Source organism: Cheilinus undulatus, linkage group 10 (genome assembly GCF_018320785.1).
Source record: "Cheilinus undulatus linkage group 10, ASM1832078v1, whole genome shotgun sequence".
In the NCBI taxonomy this organism is placed as follows: domain Eukaryota; kingdom Metazoa; phylum Chordata; class Actinopteri; order Labriformes; family Labridae; genus Cheilinus; species Cheilinus undulatus.
Window position 1 is genome coordinate 10,704,362 of NC_054874.1, and position 25,785 is coordinate 10,730,146.

Here is a 25,785-nt window from a genome sequence, read left to right on the forward strand (position 1 = left end):
CCAGTGATGTTATATTCTACATGCAAGGAAGGTCTCTTGTTTAACTCAGCCAGGACCAAGTGTGGTAGAGCGCTGTGTTTAACAATAATAACAATAATGTTTTAATAATGTCAGTTAATGGTTCTAGCAGGCACACAATGTTGAGCATGAGATTTAACACCGCTGCACGGCTAGCCTAGCTATACAGGACCAACCAGTGAACCAAAGCAGGAAAAGGAAAAAGGTGTTGTTTAGCTGAAACGCAGGCGTTAAGAACAACCATTTTTTGTTTGACTTAGCCCACGGCTATAGTAGTGTAGGTAACAGATTTTATTTGTGTTTCTTACATTTCCTCCAGCATTCATGTGTGCAGTAACAGAGAGTGGCAGACGGCCTCAGTAAAGGGTAAAGACAAGGATACATGTCCATGTTCACGGGTTGTTTGACTGTAAGAGATATCAGCTGGGTTGTGGGGTGAGGTGAAATCTTAATGAAGCGTGCTCCAGGGACCAGGGATGGATAGGGCCAGCTGTATTGGACTGTGTGTGTATGCGTGTGCATGAGACAGGAAAACTGATTAAAAGCAGCGTTAACACATCTGACAGGAAGCAATGGTCAAGAGGTGAATGGAAACTGGGGAAAGCCTTGGGCTGGAACGATTAGACACACACTTATTGGCCACAGCAACAGCAGATGGAGACCAGGGGAAAGACCTGGTTGCAGCGATTGGTCACACATGCCCATCGATATCTGAGTAGAACCAATCAGCTCGGCTTCCTGTGTTTGACCTGACCTCTTACACCTAGTAATAGAATATTTGGAACGAGAGGCAGCCGAGGAGATAGACAACAAGAGGAGGAAAAGATGATAAAAGAGCACATGCTACCGTACCGTATGAACCAAGTCAAGTCTGTTAACTGTCAGAGCGGATAATGAAATACAAAAGGACTGAAAATGTTTGGAAAAGGTTTTCCACAGAGAATGAAAACAATGATGCAAGTAATGCATCCAATTCTGGAATAATATAATTTGAACTAAAACAAAAAAATCTGTTGACCTTTTTGTTGATCAGTCACAAAGTCAATGAAGTTATCCACATTTGCCCTTGACCCTCATTATAACGACCTTGCTAACTTCAGGCCAATATCAAATCTTCCTTTTCTCGGTAGACTTCTTGAGAAGGTTGTTTTGATTGCTGCTGCATCTTAATTCCAATAATATTCCAACTAAATTTCAGTCCAGCTGTCGCTCCAATCATAGCATTGAAACGGCTTATTGAAGGTCGTTAATGACATGAGAATTACAGCTGATTGAAATACTATGGCTGTCTATTTCAGCAACATATGCTGCTGAGTATTAACCTGACATGCCAGATGGATTTGTTTCACACATACATCTGGAAAACCTTTGAAATACAGCGTTTGGGAAAGGGCAGAGCCTTTGAAAAAAAAAAAAAAAAAAAAAAACTTGGAGGGTGATTGAAAGAACCTTCTGTCTGTCACATCTTTACGGGCCAGTCAGAGCAACAAAACACGTAACGTTGTTGCTTCTACCAGCGCAGCTACCGAGAAATAAACTCCATATAGAACCACACAACGCCAACCAACTTTAGACGTTTCAGTACATGACTTTGTTGTTTTTGAAAAAAAAAACAACTCACCGCTGTTCTTTGTTAGCAGCATCTGTGCTAATTTCTTCCCCCACGACACTGGGCCTCTTGTTGCTGCTTGCTTACGTCATGACTCCCGAAAATACTGCCCCTCATCGCTGATTGGTCCTGTCACACGGGCCTAAACTGTTCAGACAGGAGCTTTGCAAGATGGACTCACTGGTGAGAAACAAGGAAACGGGAGTATCCATCGGCTTTGTGAGGTTAGCTGAGTATGGTGTTCCACAGGGAAACATTCTAGGACCAATTTTATTTTCTCTTTATATGGTTCCCCTGGGTAAAATAATACCCCATCATAATGTCAGATATTAAAGGAAAAGAAATTCATTTTTGTTTTCATTTCAGATTTGCAATTTTGCATCTCGCAATTACAACTTAGTTTTTATTTCATACTCTGACCTTTACAATTCATAATTTTGACTTTTAATCTTATATTTTGTCCTTTTAGATTCACAATTTCAAATTTTAAGTCATAATTTGATATTTTAAACTCAAGAATTTGAATTTGATCTCATGTTTCGACCCTTTAAACTCCTAACTTTGACTTTTAATCCCATATTTTGACATTTTAGACTCACAATTTAAAATTCAAGCTCATATTTTGACCTTTTAAACTCATTATTTTACATTTTATCACACATTTAACAGCTGAAACTCATTATTTTGACCTTATCTTGTATTTTGACCTTTATGGTTTCAATTTTCTATCTTTCTCATATATTTGCCTCCTTGACATTTATTTTGTGTTTTGACCTATTGAAATGTTAATTTTGATTTTTTATTCTCACATTTTCAGCCTTTTAACTTATCATTTTGACATTTTAAAAAAAAATCCTAGAACTCTTTTATCATCAGAGCTACTGATGAAAATGAGGTTGAGAGTTTATGGTTAAATACTGACCCTGTTAGGCTCTCAGGTTAGACCCTAAATTCTAGCCCCTGCTGTGATTGAGTTGGACACCCCTGGATCAGACTCTCCTCTGCTTTTGTTTTAGAAGTCCCCATTGTATTGCACAAAAATTCTGTTAGGTCAGCTTTTAGGTTTTTTAGCCCTGAACTGTGGAACAGCCTCCCTTTGACCTTAGATCAGCAGAGTCACTTGGACTTTTTAAAAACAAACTCAAGACATGCCTTTTTAAGTTGGCTTTTAATTAAAATTCATTCTACTTTTTTATTTCTATCCTATAATTGCACTTTTGACACTTAATTAAATGTGTGCATGTTTGTTTTTATAACAAAAAACAAGCTGTTGTCCAGCACTTTGAACTAATTTTTGTATGAAAAGTGCTATATTCAAAGCTATTGGTATCATTAATGTAAAAATAGATATTTTTTAGAAGCTAAATTATGACTTTGATATGAATGTATGTTCCTTTTTAAAGCTCTTAAGCTGAATCTATTTACTAATGAATTAAGTGCCAGACTAGTTTGTTTAATGTCATTTATGCTCATTGACAAATTGGTGTGTCGTTTTGTTTGAATCCTAGGTGAAGACTTGTGTTCTATTCAATTATTTACAGTAAATGTTTAAAGGAAACTGTGTGAACTCAGAAACAACAGACCCGTAAAATAGATTTACAGTAAATTTCATTCAAAGATAAAACATTTGGCTTCAGCATCTTTTCTGAGTCCAGGCTCATGACTAAGCGTCTGCCTCATATCCTGTGCATGAATCATAACGAATTCAAACTGATCCTCTCGTTGTAGCTGGAGCTTTTTCATCAAGTCGGCGTGTGTGGCTCTCAGCAGCCCCCCCTCCATGCGGAGGCGGACACGCTGGCTACGGGGACAGGACCACCGGCCCACCGGATCCCTGCCTGTCAACAAGTAGCACTCTTCTTGGAGAGAGGAAGAAAGCAGCTAGGTATCAACACCTGACACAGGCACACACATGCAAATGCAGATTTCCCCAGAGCGGCGTTCACACAGGAGCCGTCTCCGGCACATCTGGAAGAAGCATCCCTGCACATGTGCTGAGATGAGCAGAGTGGAGGTTAAAATAGCGTGGAATAGACTGTCTTGGCTTTAATCATACTTAAATAGATGGCAACTGAAGGTTTAAAAAAGATTTTAAACAGAGCTTAATAAATAGATTTCGTGGCTTTGACAGCAGAGGGACATGGAATTTTAATTTCAGGTGATCTAACTCTTGGCTGAAATGACTGACAGCTGTTGGATCACTGGGGTTAGTGTTTTTGGGAGAACTTGGATTGTGTGCGTATTAGGCCAGATAGAGTCTCATGTCAGTCTTGGGGCACTGATGATGATTGTGAATGTAGTTAAGTGTGTGCTGATGATGATTAGGAAGGACACAAAAAGGGTCAGAGGTGGCTGAGTGTCACTCTGGAAGACTCACATCAGCCACGGAGCTGTGGGTGTGCTCATGTAGATATTTGTGTGTGCCTAGACAGCACCTGTAATGGCTCCCAGCTGAGTCGGGCCCATCCCAGGGGATTTGGTGAACCGTGTGTGTATGTGTGTAATGAGGCGCTGGCATGCGAGTGGCAGAAGGCGGCTTCCTCTACAGGTGACACCTTTGACCTCTCATCTGTTCTGTGTTGGAGGAGAGGGAGAGGAGGGATAAGATGGAAAAGGGAGGGAGTGAGGAAAAGCATGCAGTGATGCACAAAGAGCACAGCACTGACACATTAAAAGCCTTTATTGATTATGTCTTTGAATACAAGTGTGGGGTGAGCCATGAGAGGGGAAACTGCTACACTCAAAATGGGTAAATATACCAGCTGTCTCAAAAGCAACGTGTTGCACAAAGCCCTTTTTTGCTTGGTAAACATAAAAAGTAGTTTCAACTCCAAGGTCAAACCTCTGGAGCAACAGACAGGGAAGCAGCACTAGGGGTCTCCACATCCTCGGTCATGCACACAGGACATAACACATAGGCATCACAAGCATGCTCTTAGCAATATCCAGTCAGAGTTAGAGAGTAATAAATACATAAATATATTGCTCTGCATTTAATACATATTGTAAAACCACTTAAGAGTGAGGTAAAGGCAAATAAATAGTGTTCTAACATTTTGCTCACAAGTAGGAACATGTTTAGGGTGTAAAACTCAAGGAACTTCCCATAAATAAGCATAAATAAAATGTGCAAGTAATATCTTTATAGAGGGTCTGCATGTGCTGCTGTTAATATCATGACTGTAAATATGCTGTTTTTTCTCTTCTCAGTCCTTCTCTGCTGTTGGACAGCTTCTTTATTTCTCACTAACAAACATGGAGGGAACACAGCTTGCAGGCACATGGCACCCTTTTATTTCTTCTTCTTTTTTAAACCCGTGCTTCTTCTCTCCTCTGCCCTCCTTGTGTCATTTTCCCAATTACTATGACACCTGGTCTCGTAGTCTGGACAGCCTCTGAGAAAGCTCATCCTGGTGACGACACAGAAATGGGGAAATTAAGAAAAAACTTCTTCAGATGGCATTGGTTTCACCAGCACTTCAGTGTTAGAGGCAGATTTATTCATCTCAATGTCAGTTTAAAAACTTCGAGTATTGGTGATAATAATTCTAGAAATCCTCAACCCTCTAGAGCTAAAATGGGGCATCAAAACAGGATTTTTTTTTTTTTTTAACTTAACCACGGAGCATTTTTACTAAAAGTGATCCTTCTCAACCCGTGTTGCCTTGAAAGGTAAATGCTGGATACAATAAATTCCACCAGTAAGTTGTCATAATGGAAAACATCCCCAAACATCCTCAGGATATTTTAAATACTTCTGCAACACAACCCACCTAGTTTCCCCTGTCTATCACGTTGTTGCAAAGAGTCATTATTTAAGCTTAAAAAACAGAGAAGGAATGTTGAATTTATTAAGTTGTCAAACACTCCCACTTCTCATGAAAGTCCACTGCTTCACCAGGGACTATTTCTTTTGGTACATAGACTTTTTTAAACATGTTGAGCTTACAGAACCACAGTAGAAAGTTGGTTAAGCTGCAGGACTGGTTTGGTTTTCAAAAAACAAATTATAATAACCATACACATAACACGAAGAATATGAACATAAGACAAACTCTAAAACACTTTGAAAGAAAGAATGAATGATGCATAAGAACCAATAACAAACCACTATGAGTTTAAATCAAATTCAAGGATGAGAAGGGGGCTGGGAGGTTCAGGGCTACCTAAGGTTGCTTGAGGCATTTTTCTTCTTGACTTCTGCTGATATTTACGTCCGATATTTTGGCTGTGACTATCAACATATATCTACTGTAATATTCAGACATATACACCAATAAATTACTGGAGTTTTTGGCTGGACCAACAGACCTATATAAGTTGAGATATTTTTCTTTATTCATCCTCATTATTTAAACTTTAAAGTGTTGTTTTTCTTCCTCAAACCTTAAATTGCATTCAAAGGACTACATTTTTAGTTATGTAAAACATATTTAAATATCGGTATCGATATCGGCTAAAATGAATCTGGAAATTTCGGCATATAAGCAAAAATCCAATATCGTGCATTCCTGCTATTAACCAACTCTTATGCTAACAACAGCCCATACGTGGCTGTCTTACCATGGATGGTATCTCTACATGATGTGCACAGTGAAGCTGCTTGCCATAAGAGTACATTAAGGCAAATTAGCCAAGAGCTAAGAGGAATGAGGGGCCTCTTCAACATGTTTTCTCCTTCATCTTATCATAAAAAGGACATGGTTATATGTTAATAAGCAGATACTATACATCTTGTTGGATTATCATTAAACTCAAAAGACAACTCCATTCAAGACCAGAAGTATGAGTATGAGTTTAAGAAAATACAAATATTCTACTTTAAACAAACATTTGTTGGGATTTATAGCCTATCAAATCCATTTCCTATTTCGCATTTATGTGTTTGTGACATCCTGACACCAGCTGTCTGCGACTTGACGAACTGAATCGCAGGCAGCATCGTCAGACGGCTTGATTCGAGCTGCGATGGCCCAGTTCAGACAGCTGCAACTGGGCTCTAGATGAATATTCCCAATTTACACACTGTACCTACAACAGGCAAATGGTATCCAACGAAGAGTCATTTGTGAATCCAAAGATTAGCTCTTATTAAGGAGCTGATCCAACTAATCCAGATCTCTAAAAAGAGCTGCAATTCCCATCACTCTGAGGGAGGCGAGACAGGCATAAATAAAGCCATGCTCTTCGATTACTGGTGGAATACCTCAGATCACAATATTTTAATTTTTTTCTTCATTGTAAAAACTTGTTGGTGTTGGAACCTACACACCATACAAAATACTATCTTTCTTTTACTTCACACAAGAATTTCAGTGAAGTATCAGTTTGAATTTGAATTTAGGTGACACTATTACCAATGAGATTGCCAAAGACAGTAAGACGGTGTGTTGCTTCTGTTCTGGGAAGTAAAACCCAAAATAGCGAGAGCATAAAGAGAGGAGTGGGAGTGTTACCTGCTCTGTTGATGCCACAGATGAAGCCAGTGATGAAGTCTGGCCTGAGGGGAGCTCCAGGTTCAGATCCAAGCTAGAGGAAAAACCAAAAGAATGTTTTTAGCTTGGCTGGCTTAAAGAAAAGAAAAACAGAAACTGGGGGATATCAAAGAAATAAAAAAACCCTCTAACCTATTATGCCTTGAAAATCTTGAGCCATACTCACCCTGCTTCATCTGCCATCTCATGCATCAACAAATCCACTTCATTCTAGGGACCAAACAACAAAATGATCATCTCTAAAAGCTTACTTCAAAGCTTAAGTTCACACAAGTACTTAGCCATAGGAGCAGAGTTTCTGAGAAGAGATCAGCTCTGATTACCTGAGGTGTTGTCAGCGTAGTAGTGTGACTCATGGTGTCTTCCATCTGAGCTGTCTGTACATCAAGAGTTTCAAATTGGTTTTCAAACTTGTCCATTAATGCAGAGATCTGTAGAGAAAGGTAGATACAGAAAGCAACAGTCCAAACATCTTAAGAACATAATTGTTTTATTTTTGTTCTCAGGCACACTCCCATTCATCTGTCAGGCATTACTACAGCCAGGACTTTTTTTTCTGTATTTTTAACATGGACATTAGCCTTAAAAAAGATTATCTAAACCTTTGGCTTGCATTAAATTTGGTTTCTGTAAATTCAATTTTTGTTACTTGAATTAAATTTCTCTCCGAAAAAGCTCAAGATAAAGGGTCTGGTTCATTATTTGCTGTTGCTGTTACACAATTTAATACCATAATTAAGCTATTAAATTTGAACTCATACTTTTAATATATATCAGGTTTTATTTTGTACTGATGCTATGGGGGATTGGTGAAGACTTGTCCCACAATGTGAAGGCCATTTATACATACAGTACATTAATTGTTTTCAATTTTGTTATGTTTCAGCCCAATGCTACATTCCAAAAAATGTATTTGAATTTTCATGAATCTACACTCAGTACCCCATCATGAAAGAGTAAAAACTAAATTTTACAAATTTTTGCACATTTATTATGATGCTCAAACTGCATTATATGCAAACCTTCTGCAACAACACTTGAAATTTAGCCCAGATTACTCCCATTTCTCTCGATCTTTGCTGAGATGTTTCTACACCTTGACTGAAGTCTACCTGTGGTAAATTAAATTGATTGCACATGATTTGGAAAGGCAAACCCCTTTCTCTAGATGACCTTACAGCTGACAATGCATATAGGAGAAAAAAACAAGCCATGAGGTCAAAGAAACTGCCTGCAGAGCTCAGAGACAGGATTTTTGCAAGACACAGATGTGGGAATCCTGCCCATCCACTCCTTGTGTTGTGCACATTTCATGAGTTTTGCACCAACCTGAGGCTTCTGTCTAGCTGTCATAAAGCCCACCTAAGTGGAGGGCTGCAGCCAAGGTTGTCTTCCTGGAACTTTGTCCCATCTCCACACAGAATCTGGAGCTCAGTCAGAGTGACCATCAGGTTCTGATCACCTCTCTTACTAAGGCTCTTCTCCCCTGATTGCTCAGTTTGGCTGGGTAACCAGCTCTTGGAAAAGCCCTAGTTGTGCCAAACTTCTTCCATTTAAGAGTTATGGAGACCACTGGGAACTTTAAGTGCAACTGAAATATTTTTTGTAGTCTTCACCAGATCTGTGCCTTGCAACAGCCTTGTCTCTGAGCTCTGCAGGAAGTTCCTTTGACCTCATGGCTTGGTTTTAGCTCTGATCTGCATTATCAGGTGCGTGCCTTTCCAAATCCCGTCCAATCAAATTATTTGACTACAGGTGGACTTCAGTCAAGGTGTGGAAACATTTCAGCAAAGATCAAAAGAAATGGGAGGCACCTGAACTAAATTTTAAATGTTTTTACAGAGGGTCAGAATACTTGTGCAAAGTTTTGAATAATTTGTGGGTGTGCACCTTAAATATTCAGCACTTCTGGATAAGTTGTTCACTGTGTGCTGCAGTCTTTTGTTCTCAAATGTGACAATATGGCAAAGACCTTGTGCTTTTTTGGTTTTGCTTGGTTGGCAATAATGGTCATTATTAACTTCTGTTAAATCTGGCAAGAATTAAAAACCAACTGTTAGTTAAGTTAACATCTTTCTTAACAAATAAACCAAGTGCAATTTGTGCCCACATCTGCTCTTTCCTTAAATGTATATAGTAAGTGTTTTACCTTCTCCAGATTCATGCTTTTCAGAGTAGCATCCATGGACTTGACCACTCCAGACATGGATTTAGACACCTGAGCAAAAAAAGCATAGAATTATGCATTGAAAGCCTCTGTTGTGACTTCCTGTTTGTTTTTATTTGATGCAAGTCCGAGCAGGGTGAGAGAATTTAAAGTAAAGGAAGCAGACTGCTGTTGGAAAAGATTAAAGTGTTGTTTTCATATTCTCCCACTAGGTGTCACTTTCACATTTTTAATCAGATACTTCATCACTGCTGCTTCACTCCCTGTACATTTTATCCTGGAATAAACAACTCATGGTGATTAAACAGATAATGTTGAAGGTTATTCCATGCTATTTCATGAATGTTTTTGAGAATGGCCACTGTGTTACATCATAGAGTGGTTCAAAGAGGTGTTTTTCTAGGACATTTTCTCAAACTGTCTATTTCTCTAGGCAGTAATGTTTAATTCTTGCTAATGAGGCCCATCAAACACTGAACCTAAATACCTAAAAACTTGTGAACTAGGCTGTCTCTCTCAAAAGAGTAGGACGGCATCAGCTTTATGTCTAAGGCACACTGCCTGATGCTCTATAATCGGTGTGTTTTTGATTTATGCACATCTGGGGCCTTTTATATCAAATCTCACTCTCTCTTTCTCCTTTGTGTCACTTTTGAGTCATTAAATCTTCAGGAGAGACTAGTGTAACCTTATTACACATAATTTGACACTGTTTAGTGTTTCAACTTCTGATATAAGACACCGTTTTGTTAGGATACCCATATCTACCTCAGAGCTAAAGGGAATAACCAGATTATCTGCTGTCAGATAAAAGTGGATTCCATATCTTTGTAAGAATTAAACGAGTCCTTCTTTACTATTCATCATGTTGTAAAGATTGGCTGATGCTTAAATTCCCACTGTCAAAAACTTCATTTGGAAAACTGCTGTTAACTGTCAATTTAAAGGAGTTTACCAGCTGTTTTGGTGTCATCAATGTGTTCTCCGTGATCATTGCACTTCTGTTTTGCATGATAATTTCTGCTGTCCAACAATAAAGTACCGTTAAATTATTTAATGTTATTGATGATTTCACCACTTGCTGTCCCTCTGCAGGGACAGGCTTTAGTACCTTATCAAAATACTTTTTCTGTCTGACAATTAACGGCAGTTAGCAGAAGTTTCTTTCAGCTGTGAGCTTGTTTAGAGACAATAAGACACTAGAGGCAGCACTGCCACAACGCCATGTTAAAATGCTTTTCACTGATTGATCCAGTGAAGTGAAAATGTCATGTCTGCAATATTTTGGTTAGTTTTGGACGTTAAGCTCTACAAGTTTAGATGAGCCTTACATCTCTGTGGTGGTGGCATTAAGGGGAAGCTGAGGGAAGCTCGGCTACCCTGAAAAGGCACGAGCTCTCACAACGTTTAGGGGGAGCTCTAAATATGTGTTTTATTATTTTGTTTTATGTACATTAAGTTTCCTGAAATATCTCAATGTTGTTTGCTGTCTCGTTCATTTTATTATAAATTAACATTTTTAACCATTTGGCTCCACAAATCAAAATTCTGCATCTATTCCTGCTGTGGTCATTCAAGAGTGGTGACGTTGTACTGAAATAAGGCCCAGAATTACATAGGTTCCTGCACATATCAATGAGTTGATATTTCTTCTCAGTGAGTATTCACTTTTTTCAGTTTTTGTTATGTTGCAGCCTGACGCTGCAGTTGAAAAAAATCATTTTTATCCTCATAAATCTACACTCATCATGACAAAGGGGCAACTGAGTTTTTAAAGTGTCTACAAATTTCTTAAAAAGGAAAAAAACTGAAATATCACATTGAGATAAGTATTCAGACCCTTTGCACTTGAAATTTAGCCCAGGTTCCACCCATTTCTCTTCATTGTTGCTGAGATGTTTCTACACCTTGATTGGAGTCCCAAGTGGTAAAATAAATTGATTGGGCATGATGTGGAAAGGCACACACTTCTGTATAGAAGATCTCACAGCAAACAGTGCTCTGAATTTGCAAAAACTCCACTTTGTATGGAAGAGAGGCTTCCATCTAGCCGCTTTGCCATAAAGCCCAGCTCAGTGAACATTGTCCTTCTTGAACATTGAACAGGACCTCTGGAGATCAGTCAGAGAGACCATCAGATTCTTGGTCACCTCTCTTACTAGGACCCTTCTCCCTCTATCGCTCATTTTGGCCTGGTGAACGGCTCTTGGGAGAGTCCTGATTGTGAAAAACAACTTCTGGTCGAGAATTATGGATGAAACTGTGCTGCTGGGAACCTTCAGTGCAGCAGAACATTTATTGTAGCCTTCCCAAGATCTGTGCCTTGCAACTATCCCATCTCTGAACTCTGCAGGCAGTTCCTTTGACCTCATGGCTTGGTTTTTGCTCTGATATGCATTGTCAGCTGCAAGGCCTTCTATAGAGAGGTGTGTACCTTGCAACAATCATGTCAAATTTATTTAATTTACCACAAGTGAGCTCCAATCAAAAGGCAGAAACATCTCAGCAAAGATCAAGAGAAATGGGAGGAATCTGAGGCTAATTCCAACTGTTTTTGCAAAGGGTTAGAGGATTTATGTCAATGTGATATTTAAGGTTTTTTTTTAATAAATGTGCAATCATTTCTAAAATTCAGTTTGGAGTACAAAGTTCAGAATCATGAGAATAAAAATGTTTTTACTAAAGCATCAGGTTGCAACATAATAGCATTAAAAAAAAGGAAGGGGGTCTGAGTACTTTCTGAAACCACTGTACATCCATGTTGGAGTAAACTTCTCACCACAGCCATTTCTCTGATAGAAATGACCAAGACTCAGCGGATGTTTGACTGCAGATTAATAAATTGGGTACCTTTTTTGATTTTCCATTGCCTGTTTTAAGCAGCATCAGAAAGGAACTCCAAATGTCTAGTGTTGCATTCATCTGTTATGCTCACCTGGTTCATGGTAACAGCAGTCTGGACCCTAGAAGCAACAGCATCCACACGTGCACTCATCCTCAAAAAATTAATGGACTGATGCTTTTGACGGATGGCGTTCTCTGCATGGATCCTGGCTGCCTCCATGTTACCTTTCTGGATAGCCTGAGAGAACAGGGTGGTACAAACACAAACATGATGCAGAGCACACTGCAAACCATCCTGTCCTCGTATTTAAGTCGCTGCTAAATCCACAATTTAACAGGCACACCTGCTTCACTTTTGATTTTTCTGCCTTTTCTTCTTTATCACATTTCTTGGAGTTGCGTTGCAGCTCTTTGGCGGCAAATTTGAGGTTGAAAAGGTGCTCTGTGGGGCTAGTTAAGGGATGTTCATTCAAATGATTGTCATAAGATAGATGATCAGAGACATGAGCGACTAATGCTAACTGACACACCCCTACAGACTGAGCGGTATGAGCCTGGTTGAGTCGAGATAATATACTCCTTCATTGGAAACTAAATATAACTTAGTTAACAGGACTAGAATTATTGTTTCACTGTTCAATGAGTCACTAAGCAGACAGAAGTTGCAAGCAAATGCATGATATGATTAGCATCCTAAAGCATCTCCTATTGAATTGTAGCTAACGACTGCTCCTGCTAGGCAACCGTTAACCGTTATACAGCCTATTTTAGACGACACAGAAAAGGATACTCTCCATATTCGGCATGATGAAGGTCTCTCTGCTACAGATTTTCTGCCTGGTTCTGTATAAAAACAAAGTAGCATTCGGCCACACACTTATCTCCCGGAGTTGTTTGTTTTGATTTTTTAAGCTAGCGTAAATTCTCACTGCGCTGAAGCAAGAGGCTTCCCGTGTGCGTACTTCCGCATTTGCTAAAACTAACGGAGGCGGACGGGCAATTTCATTTGTTTTTACAGTCAAGATAGCTGTCTCATATGTGTTGAAGCATTTGCTTTTTTTGTTTCGCCTTTATGGTTAATATAATTTATCGCAATTGTATGTAAATTTCGACTGCTGTCGCCCCCATTATAAAATCCCCTTCATATATTTATTTAAACCATCCAAGGATCATTGCATATGTTTTACATGATATGAGAAGGATAGGTATGTTTGATAGTCCTACATTTTGTCGTCTCAAAATGAAATGAAAAATAGGCTATATAAAAAATGGCTTCCGTAGGGGGTCCAAAGCATAGCCAAACTTGTTGGTCTAATCCTAGATAAACTCTCTTTTTAAAGAAAAAAACAAAACACTTGAATGGTAGCCATATATGATGTATTTGACCTAGTAGGCATTGTATTAAATCAGAAGAATTTGAGACCTACCCCATTCACTAGCTACGGAGGCCTGAAAGAACAATACAAAATGACAAAGTCTGAAACATTTTTACATTTCATGAAAACAAATTTCCACTAACAAAACACGTTTACGAATGGCAAAAAAATTAACTTCTACAAAACAAATTTACAAAGTCAGACACAATAAGTCTAAAACTCTTTTACAAAAAAAAAAAAAAAAAAAAAAAAAACTGTCTGAAACACTTTAACAAAACTTGGAACACATCCGGCATGTGATACATTCCCTTTGCTTAAAATAAATTTATTGTAAATTTGTTTCAGAGGTTGTTAAAGTGTTCTACAAGTTGTAAATTTTTCAAAGTTCATGCTAAAATGTTTCATGTTTTATAAATTTGCTTTGTAACTGTTTTAGAAATTTAAATGCATTTTTTTAAATTCGAAATTTGTTTCATGAAATGTAAAAATGTTTCTTTTTTTTAATGTTTCAGACTATGTGATTTTGTATCAGACTTTGTAAGCCATAATATGAAACAACCTTGGGGTGCAAGAAAAAGAAATAGAATAAATTGGGAGAACTTTCATGGTTGAATAATTGGGAAAGAGATAACAAAAGTGTGAAAAAGCAAAAACGGATTGAAAGAGGCAAAAAGGGCAAAAAGTAGCAAGAATGGGTGAAAAGTGGCAAAAATTTGTGAAATTGGCATGAAAAGTGGCAAATTATGGAAAGAAGGTAAAAAGTGGCAAAGAGAGGTAGCAAAATTTAGTGAGAAGTGGCAAAAATGAACGAAGCATGATGAAAAAATAACGGGCAAAATGCAGCAAAAGTGGGCAACAGAAAAAATGGCAGAAGTGGGCAGCAAGTGGCAAAATGGGTAAAACAAAGCTAAATGGTTTGAGAGTAGCAACAAGAAATGGAAAAATTGGCAAAATGCATTTCAAGTTGCAAATAAGTGGCAAACACGGGCAAAAATAGTTCAAAGTGGTGACAAGAAGTGGCTAAATTCCGACAATTCACACAGGCTACTCCTCGTCTTTTTGTATTGCCTTGCGTATCGGACTTGCCTCTCGCAATATGGCGGCGACGCCAACGTCCAGCCAGCCAGTCAATGAGGCGTCTGCGTATGTTGTCTATGGGTATCTACGTACTGATATCAATGAGTCTGTGCTTTAGGGAAGTGTAAGAGCAGCGAACTATCTTTACGCCTTCTCATCTTTGGGTACTTGTGAGTACCTATCGCCGTCGTCACACTGTCACGATTTTGCATGGCGTGCTCGCGCTTCCTACGTCACGACTGTTTGAGGAGTGGACGAGCACGCGTGTCCAAAGCAGACAAGTTCCATCCAGGCTAAAAATAGTTTGTACCCGGTATCGGTAGGTTGTGGTACACGTCTAGTGACGTCATTTCTGCTTTTTTGGTGAAGGAGTAAACTGACCTTTCGTAGTCGTTTGCTTGAACGCTTTTATTCGTTTACCGTCACGTAGCCTCAGTTGTGGTACATCAGCATCTCTTAGCGTGTTTTTGTGCTGTCTGTGCTGAATTGTACTCTTTGAGAGATTATGGAACATGCATGTTAGTGTTAAGAGACAGGCAGTGACAGAATCATCGTTTGTCCGTGGAAAGGAGGGTTCCAGTGTTTGTGCGTACGCCGGCCAGTGTGAAGGGACTGGGGTTGGGGGGATTAACGGCTGGGTCAGGGGGAGGGAGAAGCATGGATGACTCATACTGTAGCGGCTGATACTCTGTATGGACACAGCTCTAGGTAGGCTCTAATGACGTGTGCGTAGAGGAGACAGAAGAGGTGAATGAGAAGTGTTTCATAAATGTTTCACCAAAACACTAGACTTACTGGCCCTTTTTTGTCCTCGCCCTGTTAGGAGGGTCTTAATGATGTGTGTATGAGGTTTAATGGCAAACGCGGAAGTCGTGGCCTCAGTCCAGCAGAGTGTAAAATCTAAAATGACGGTTTAGTGTGTTCAAACTTTCAACAAACTATCAGACAAATAAGAAACAAAATGTTCCTAAAAGTGCCCTTTTTGGATAAACGAGGCTCGTAGGTAATTTATTCAACTTAATTCTCTTGGTTCTAAATTTAGCAGGTAGACTTTTATTTTTACCGGCACTGGTATATGAAACCTGTTAACCTCCAGCCACAACATCACACAACTCCACCATTATTGTTGTTGCCATTGACTGTTGCGCACACAGACACACACACACACGCACGCACACACACTTCCCAGTCATAACTGAATGACGGCAGGTCGCCATGGAAACTGCGTTACGCTCCGGGCGGCCAGAGGAGAAAACAAGAGAGCTAGGACTCATTCGAGTCTTCATTTCAGCACCACGCGAGCTCCTGGACAGCGCCCGGATGAACTCGCGAGCAGCTTCTAGCCTCCTATGCTTTATAAGGGACAGAGTCGCATCAGTACCGAGCCTGACAGCAGCGCGTAGGGACTTCGACAGAGAAACGAGTCCCCGGAATAGAGAACCACACTTACTGGACCCGAAACTCAGCGGATGCTCAAGGTTTAGGTTCCCAGCAGAGCCAGGAACTAGTCGTTCCCTCGGATACCACAGCAACAGGTAAGGTACATTCTGCTCTTAAAAGTTCACTTTTTTGTGGTTGCATTAAGTCGCTGTGTTTTTAAAAAATACTGCTCCAAAGTAAACCTACCTTTAGGTAGGCTACTAATTGCGGTTAATTGGCCTCACCTGTTATCTCAAGAGTGAGTAAGCGCGCGATTAGGTGATTAGTGTGAGGACCAGCGTGGCTCTGGATCACTTCCAGTAAATTTCAGGTCTGTTAAAAACTACAGAGAGTAAAATTAAACTTCCTGTTTCTTTGTTATTTTACTTGTCAGGGCATGTTAAGCAGTATTCATTTAAATTAAAGACACTTACTGTATACTTTTTTTGTATTTTTGCTCAGCACCAATCGAGATAAACTTGGCACAGCATCCAACACTGGGCTTTTATTTTGTAATTATTGAATTGTACTCCTTGTCCTAGTGAATAGGAAAGAAGAAAGCCACAAATCACTTAAGAGTATGAAAAAGTCTTTTATATGGCCTACATACACAGCATTTAATATTTTTTTCCCTTACGCCTACTTTTTAAATCCTATTATGGAGATAACTTAGCAGTGCCCTTATGTGTGTGTATGTTTTAGATTTAGTTCTGTGTGTACGAGACAATCTGATTTGTTTGGTTTACAGTGGCCATAGATTATATGTGAGCTGAGCTGATACGCCTGGATGAGTCACTCGGGCTGCAAGTTTGCAGAAGAGTGCTAAAGGGGAGGGGGAGATGCACGGGTATGGCTGGAAAACAGTCCTGCAGTGCCTCTCTGCCTCCTGAACACATTGTTTCCTTATATATGTTTGTCCAGTGTCCCCATCTGGAGCTATATTTACCTCCTATGCTTGCATGACTGCTGTTTTTTAGGAGTACTTTGACTCAACTTAGCTGGTAAGCATGCCCAGTTGTTTTTAGATGAGTAGGCAGGTAGCCTGTTCAACTTTTGCAGATGCTATTAAGTAAAGTGCTGTTTTTAGGTGTTGAAATGAGCGCTCTTGGATTAGACTTCTGTGATAGATGGTTTATGGTTGTTGCAGACTGAATACCAGAAAGCTTCCCATTACTGCTCATTAATACCACAGTATATACCCTGCAAGTATTGACAAATATAGCAATTCAGCTGTAGCACTGCGTGACATCCAGTAAACAATAGAACGTAATGGGCTGCTATGAACCACAGTTGCACACTCAAACATTAGCACACTCCATAAAATACTTCCCTGTGTACACTCAGACTCCTCTGACTGACTTAAGTGTGCAAATGCATTGTTTTGGTGAAAATGGGGTCTCGTCTGTGCAGTTGTATTGATGTACGTAACGCCATGGCCAGTTAAAGTACACATGCACGAGCAAGTCAAAAATGACTTGCTGATGTCTAACCTCACTTTGTTCCACTTTTCAGCTTGCATAAACTCCCATAAATCGTAGCAGGGTGGTTTGTTAGTAAAGTACATCCATCATGTGGTGCACTCTCAGACACAAAAAACAGATGTGTGTCTTTAATTAGTGACGTTGGTGTGATTAATGCAGTCTGCTGGTGATGACTCATTCAGCTTAACCCTTGCTCCTCTGGTGGAAACAATCAATAAACAAAGATTTAGTCTGCCTTTACACATCATTGATGTTTTTATTACAATCTCACTCAGTAATTTCAAAACAGACTCTTGATGTGATCATTAAGGTTCTGCAAGAATGCAAAGATTGTAAATAACTGCTTTTGTAGAAGTCTAAGATACTGAATGGGTTATTTTTGGAATGCAAATACTTATCATTTGTGGTTTAACAGAGGATGAATTTTTATGCAGAGCACTTTGTTTATAGCTCTGTGTGTCATCTTGTCAACACAGCAGTTGTGAGCCAAGCTGTGACTTACAGACAGCAGACTGGCAGAGAGTGTGTAAAGGATTGAGTGGCTGCTTGGGGCTCAGTGTGCATGTTTGGTTGCACATTTTTAGGGAGAATATTTTAGAATGAACTCTCATTGTTGTGCTCCTCCTACCCCTCCAGGGCAGCAGTATGTCCGAGACTAAATCCGGCCAGCGTTTCCACAGCCTGAATGCCGAGCAGGTGGAGGTACTCCATCAGGTTTTGTCTGAGGTTGTTCCAATTCATGGTCGTGGGAACTTTCCAACGCTGGAGCTGCGTCCTCGAGACATAATCATAGCCGTGCGGGCCAGGCTTCAGAAGCAGGGAATCGCAGTACGAGACGTTCGTCTGAATGGCTCCACAGCTAGCCATGTGCTTGTGAGAGACAGTGGGACAAGCTACAAGGACCTGGACGTTATCTTTGGAGTTGAGTTGCCCAGTCAGGAGGAATTCCAGGTATGATTTTAAGTGCCAGCAGGCCAGTCCTATTTTAATTTAAAACCTCATTATGATGAAGAATCGAATTTACAAGAGTGCCCTGGCCAAGACAGGCAGCAGAACAATCAACAGAGTTACAGACATGACACAGATAAATCAATCCTAAATCACAGGGCACAAAGTCATCAGTCAAGAACATCTACAACCTGATGCATCATACTCCAACAACTTCAGATCTGCTATTGAAAGATTTAAAGAGGCCAGCTCCCCCAGACACAAAGTCTCCTGCAAAGCTGCGGGAGCAGCATACTTGAAACTAGGGCTGGGAAATTAATTAACCTGCATTATGTCCTAATGCAATTTTCAAATTGCAGAAGGTGCCATATTTCTATGGCCTGAGATGGGTTAAAGATACCAGTTTAAAACATATTTTTCAGGCAGAGAATGTGTTTGCATGATGAAATACCCCTCATGCAAACATTGGAGTGTCATTTTTTTCAGAATAATATGTAAAAATACTACTTTCCTTATATATATATATATATATATATATATATATATATACATATACATATACATATATATATGGTGTTATTAAAAATAAATAAAAATAAGATGATTATTCCCTTCAATTCAACAATTCATATTGAATTTGCAATGGGTCAAAATAATGGCGATTTGATATTTAAAAACAGGTCAGCCTTAGTTTAATGTACCTAATATCGTTTGCCAAAATAGAGTAGGATTTATTTGTCTGTTGAGAAATCTACAAGATGAGTAACTTAGAAAAAAATTGCGCATCAATCACTATTTTATTTTTCCAAATCGTTTGCCCTACTTGAAACTCCTTTTAGCCATTTCAAGATGGACCTTGGGAACAGATAGCAACAGTAGCAAAGATTGTAGCTTCCAGCACCTTTTGCCAGAAAAAAATCACACAAGTATGATGGAAGCAGTTTAAGTATAGCCTTATAAATAAGGACATGCCACTGATTTAGAGTGGTCAAAGAAGGCTAACTGACTCTGTCATATAATATATATGAGTTAAGGACTTTTTATAAACCCCAGTGCCCCATAGTATACAGTAAGGATTTAAGGCATTGAGAAGATGCATGCATTTATAAAACATCACCATAATCAATCAATTCAGTGTTGGAACAGCTCAATTGAGTTGGCATGCTTTCATTCTTCTGTATTACCATCTGTGTTGCTTTTTCTGATCGGTTTGTTATTGTAATCCTTACCATACTTCCCACTGAATATTTAACAGGCTGAATCAACAATATTGGTCTGATATATTGATGTAATTATCAGGAAAACCATATCACAAGAGCACCATGGTATTTAGTTCAGTGGTGCAACCTTAAATTGCTCTAATCAGTTGTGGCTTTCTTGTTGTTGACCTCTCCTCTCAGGTGATAAAAGAGTCTGTGCTGGGCTGCTTGCTGGACTGCCTACCTGCTGGGGTCAACAGGGAGCGAATCAGCAGTGCCACACTGAAGGAGGCATACGTCCAGAAAATGGTCAAGGTCTTCAATGAGCACGATCGCTGGAGTCTCATCTCACTCTCAAACAACAGCGGTAAAAACCTGGAGCTCAAATTTGTAAGTGTGCTGAGGCGGCAGTTTGAGTTCAGCGTTGATTCCTTCCAGATCATTCTGGATCCCCTCTTGGAGTCCTACATGCAGCAGGAGTCGCTGCACAAACATAATACTGCTGATAATAAAGACCAGCCTGCAGACCAGCACAAAGAGAATCAAAATACAGACTCTTCTCTTCTCAATTCTGCAGACACAGCTAACGCTGCTGGTAGAGACTTTCCCAGCATGGAGGGGACTCCCATCAGTCAGACACTTCAGAGTGATGAGGTGCTTAAAAAGGAGCCCCAGTTAGATCTCTCACAACAAACTGAACTTTCAAACTTGACAAAAAAAAACAGAATTGAAAATGACGACAAAGTGAAACAACCGTCAGAGCTTAAAGGAACATCACAAGACAGCAAAAATGTCAATTTTTCTGACCAGACAGAAAAGAAACAAACCTCTGAGATATCTCAACCACCAACTCAGACTGAACTCAGAAACAAGCCAGAGTTGTTGGAAAAGACAAAATGCTCTACAAAAGTAGAAAACTCTGAGCAAACCCAGTCCTGTAATGGCCAACAAAAGTCACATTTAAATCATAAAGAACTTTCTGTCCTGATACAACAATCCAACCAGACGAAATCCCCTGATGAACAGAAAGAGCCCACAGAGCACATGGAACAGGCTGAGCCTCAAAAAACCTCAAACAAAACCCAGACAGGGTCTTCAAACTTTGCGGACTTGTGTTCAACTGAGGATCAGAACAGTGACGACAAAGATAAAATACATGCTTCTAGCCTGGACTCCAGCGCATCTTTGCATGCCGAGGTAGAGACTCAATTAGTAGATGAGAGAAAAAATGAAACAGATACATGGAAGCAAAAAGACAGGGAAAATGATCCAGAAAAAGGTGAACCAGCAGAGGTTACAGAGACTGCGGAAGACACACAGGGTATTGATTGCCCTTGCTCCATCTCTTCCATGTCTCTTACACTTCACAACACACAGCTTACTAGCACACAGGAAACACAAGAGATTTACAGCACACTACCCACAAGTAACTCAGATAAAACACCGATAACACCTGTTTCTCTCAGCCCTCCAAATACTCAGGATATCTTACCTGCACCACCAAGCCTTGTTTCCGACAAAAAGACCTCCTCTCCTTCTTGTAAGGCCTCAGATCGTCTGTCTCACATGGTAGTACTCAAACACTCCTCACCCAAACCTCCTCGAAGAATGTGTAGGAAAGTTACCCCCAATCAGTTCCCAAGTCTGTTCTCTGACAGTGAGCCTGTTCCAGATCCCTGTCTACACCCTGAACCTGAGATAGCCTTTAGCCCTAAGCCAACAACTACCACTCCAGACCCCACCGTTATCCCAGTAACCAGTATATGTGATGAAACAAATCTAGATCCCAAGCTGTCCTGTAACCTACCTTTAAATCTTGACCCAGACTCCACTCCCGATCCTGTTGGGGACCCTATGTCTATTTTACCTCATGAGCTACCAGTCTCTCCATTTATGGCAGAGAGTATTCAGGGCTTTGAAGAGACACAGTCTACATATATGGTTTCTAACGATCAATCCCAGCCCTCCCCTAGAGAAACTGTCTCTCCACCCAAACAATCTGAGTCCCCTGACTCATTAATTTCTCACACTGATGTGTCCGACACTAAAGAACCCGTGCATACCTCAGAAGTTGAGCTCAGTGATGAAGATGAAAACCGAGAACTGCAAACCAAAAAGCTGGACTTGAATCAGGGAGATGGCAACCTTCAAGAGACCATGCTTGATTCACCCTCTTCTTCTTTCTGTGTCAGCCCTCCTGTTACCTGCCTCAGCCCTCCAGCGCTCAGTCTTTCCCCACCCTGCTTCACTCCCTCACCCCCCAGCCTCAGCCCACCCCAATGCCTCACCCCTCCCTCTCCCTGCCACTCATCTCAAATGATAAGCACTGTCAGCCCTGCGACTAGTTTTAGCTCTCCGCCCTTAAGTGTCAGCCCTACCTCATCCTGCTCACCTCCTTACCTGACCCCACCTCTGCTTAGCCTCAGCCCCCCTCCACTCTGTCCAAGCCCACCTTCCCCCTGCCTTAGCCCTCCCCTCCTCTGCCTCACTCCGCCAGTGGAGTCAGAGGACTTTGTACCTCAGGTATCTTCAGACATGGAGCCTTTGATGCTAAACACAGACAGTGATGAACTCATTAAAGAGACCTCCCCTCGACCGGGAATCCCTCTCCTACAGTTAGAGGATAACAAGGATCAAGATTACATCTCGTCTTTGCCTCTGGTTGCAGAGCCTGTCTCTTTTCCTATCACAATCCCAAGCTCAACCACACATGTGGTGCCTCACACTCAGCCTGGAAGCCCAGAGGAATCCCCCCCCCCACTAGCCAGCGAGGTACCCAGCTCCATGCTTGAGAATGAAAGAGTTCCTAAGGCGCCCACTGACGCGCCAGAACAGAGCAACAACCCTCAGGCATCAGGCTCAGTGCCTGCTGTGGAGGTCTTGGCAGAGAGCATGTATGGTGACTTTGAGGCAGCCATGGACCACCTGCGCTACCGCCTAATTGCTACCAGGAACCCTGAGGAAATTCGTGGCGGCGGCTTGTTAAAATACAGCAACCTGTTGGTCAGGGACTACCGCCCTGCCAGTGAGACTCAGATAAAGACACTGGAACGATACATGTGCTCCCGCTTTTTCATCGATTTCCCCGATGTGCAGGAGCAGCAGAGGAAGATCCTCTCCTACTTGAAGAATCACTTTATCGGAGAAGAGAGAAGCAAGTACCAGTACTTGATGACACTGCGTCGCGTGGTTGACGACAGCACTGTGTGTCTGATGGGACATGAGAGGCGTCAGACACTGAACATGATCACAGTGCTGGCACTCAAAGTTCTAGGAGAACAGAACATTATCCCTAACACAGACCATGTGACATGCTTTTACCAGCCTGCCCCGTACATTGCAGAGCACAGTGCTCCCTATTTAGTAGAACCCAGCTATTGCAGCTATTACATACCCCAAGGGGGATCGACTCTGCTTTATCAACCTTACCCATTACATCTGCATACTCAGACTGGACTAGTCTGAATAAAACACGTTTAATCAAGTGATCTCAGTGTAGTCAGGGTACTTACCATGAAGTAAGAGCTGGAGAATGGAAATATAATAAGTGTTTGGTCTATAATAGACCTATGGGTGTAAGAATGATTTTATAGTAAACTACCTGAGTACTCCATAAGGTTCTAACATGATTACATGTAATTATCTGGGCTTTTGGAAAGTAATAATTCTTCCGATATTGTTTAAATTCCAAAAAATGCTGTATGCGCTGCATGAGTCATTGCCCTTTGGTCTCTTTTTGAAACCAGCTGAGCTGTTGGCATTCACACACATGCACAGGCATATTCACAAATACACACAGACACATACACACTCACATCTCCAGGCTCCTGAATTCTTGTATACTCCTTCATGTTCTTATTGTGTTGTTCCTAAAGGGTTTGTTCAGAACGTGGACCTTGCCTGTGGTTAATGTCGTGCATGGATAAATTAGGACTGTTCTCTCACTGCCAAATACTGTGTGACTACTATGCTTCATAAAGAGTTTAATGTTACTTTGTTATCCTTTACTAAATGGGTGTATTCTGGAAAAAATGGGAGGGACAAGTCTACCAGAGTGTACAGTACTTTCATCAGAACACACTCATGCATGCACAACAAATCACACAAATACACACCCAAGCAAGCAGTATACTGTATGCACACATGGTAAGACAATGCATGAGTAGCTTAATGTATAGATAAAACATTGAAGTCAAAGCAAAGGCTTTTAATTTAATAAAAATTGATCTATTTTTGCAAGAATTTCCAAGACAAAACTCAATAGAATCACTGGTAAGTCCCTACAGAAAGAAGCCAACAACAATGCCTTTGCAATAGACTGTACAGCGTATTTATTACATTATATCTTGTGCGGTTGAACTGCATTGTTTCAGGTAAATTGTGTTCAGATGTAGTGCTTGATTCCTTTCCTTTGTGGAGTCTTTTCTGTAATCATGTGAAGTACTGTACCATCTAGTGTAGATTTATTTAACACTGAAGTTTACTATGTGGAGGTGGTCAGGATATAACCATCTTTGGGTCATCTCTAAATATGGCAGATCAATCTGTCAAAACCAAAAGGAAGTACATTTAAACTCCTGTGACTCCTCTCAGAACTAATCTAATTCACCAGGTCAGATTAAGATGAAAGAAATCCACCTCAGTCCAGCTTGGATCAAATTTCAAAGTCAGCAACTATGACCAAAGATGGTTCGGTAGGGAAAATCAAGTGCCTAATCGTGAGACATCATTGGCATGTCTTTATCTCACTGCACTGGGGGTGTTAATGGGGTGGGCCTCAGTCTGGGTTGGGTATGTGCTCAGTTTTTGACCCCTGTTATTGCTGCCCATTTTGATGTCTTCTTTAATGTAGTCCTTTGTTGTAGTTTATTCATGTACGTTTTGATAAAATAAAGGAGAAACTCAGAAAAACCTTCAGATGTTAAGTTTGATTTCTTTCAGTCTTCCCTCACCACTATCGAAGGCAGGGTGGTGGGAGCTGGCACGGAGGGGGCTCGCTCTAGGATGCTGGAGATCACTGTTAAGCTCTCTGGATGTGTCCTGGGACTTAAGGCTCATTTATGCTCTACAATTGAACTGCATACAGACTGACCTTTCTGACAGTACTCTGCATTCATTTAGTCCATTTCTGGTCCATTCTCTCAAAGCCTGCAGATCAAATGTTGCCACCAATCGTGGGGCAGTGTTGAGCAATGCAGCCAGTAGTTCATCCGAGAGTAGCAAACAATGTAGAAGAAACCATTTGATCAAGTTGTCTGAGGAAATATAAACAAATAAGTGCGTTCTTAAAAAATACAAATATATATAAATGATAGCTCACCTAGGCACAAAGACGGACAGCTACAAGAGCACAACTGAGCAGAGGACGGACTGTTCTTCCTTCCAAGGGACGGATAGAGCAGCATCGAAGTAGCTTGGCGAGAGACAACAACCTCTAGTGGATTCGTTTTTCAGTGTCCACTCCAACTAAATAGAAACACGTCAGTATGAGGGCATTGACAGTTGTAAAGTTCAAAATGCACTGCTCTATTTCCATGCGTGCATACAGCATAAATGAGCCTTACCTGGGTGAAACGTCGGTGAAGGAAGGTTCCCACTTGACAACACTGTTGAAGTGCTGGGTTCTTGCTACTCATTGCTCTGCACAGTTGACTTGTGGAGGTAAATAGTAATGGATACAGGATTTCTTCACTGAGTGCTGATCCTCTTTGTTGTACACGGGCCACTTCATTAGGTACACCTGTTCAATCGCTAAATAGCTAATCAACCAATCCCATGGCAGTAACTCAATGCATTTAGTGGTAAAGATGACTTGCTGAAGTTCAAACCGGGCATCAGAATAGGGAAGAAAGGGGTTATAAGGGACTTTTAACGTGGCAGACGGGCTGGTCTGAGTATTCCAGAAACTACTGGTCTACTGGGATTTTCACACACAACCTTTACACTCTAGGATTTACAGAGAATGGTCTGGAAAAGGTAAAATATCCAGTGAGTTGCAGTTGTGTGGATGAAAATGCCTTGTTGATGTCAGAGGAGAATGGGTAGACTGGTTTGAGTCGATAGAAAGGCAATAGCAACAAGGTATACATAATACCATCTCTGAATGCACAGCACGTGGAGCAGGTGCCACTCCTGTCATGTAAGAACAGGAA

General features: G+C 40.6%; 2 protein-coding genes across 2 annotated transcripts; one reads left to right on the forward strand and one right to left on the reverse strand.

Annotated features, from left to right (window-relative positions):
- Nucleotides 1-4,289: 4,289 nt before the first annotated feature.
- LOC121516412 (charged multivesicular body protein 1b-1-like) lies at nucleotides 4,290-16,204 on the reverse strand. The gene is made up of 9 exons (XM_041797698.1): nucleotides 16,037-16,204; nucleotides 12,924-12,976; nucleotides 12,478-12,575; nucleotides 12,225-12,371; nucleotides 9,272-9,340; nucleotides 7,446-7,553; nucleotides 7,289-7,332; nucleotides 7,084-7,156; nucleotides 4,290-5,037 (listed from the first exon to the last, which is right to left on the reverse strand). Exons 2-9 carry the CDS (start codon nucleotides 12,937-12,939, stop codon nucleotides 4,990-4,992), a joined length of 603 nt encoding a protein of 200 aa, XP_041653632.1. The 5' UTR covers nucleotides 12,940-12,976; nucleotides 16,037-16,204; the 3' UTR covers nucleotides 4,290-4,989.
- Nucleotides 15,996-24,438, forward strand: LOC121516411 (proteoglycan 4). The gene is made up of 3 exons (XM_041797697.1): nucleotides 15,996-16,121; nucleotides 18,123-18,437; nucleotides 19,835-24,438. Exons 2-3 carry the CDS (start codon nucleotides 18,132-18,134, stop codon nucleotides 23,096-23,098), a joined length of 3,570 nt encoding a protein of 1,189 aa, XP_041653631.1. The 5' UTR covers nucleotides 15,996-16,121; nucleotides 18,123-18,131; the 3' UTR covers nucleotides 23,099-24,438.
- The last annotated feature ends 1,347 nt before the right edge of the window (nucleotides 24,439-25,785 follow it).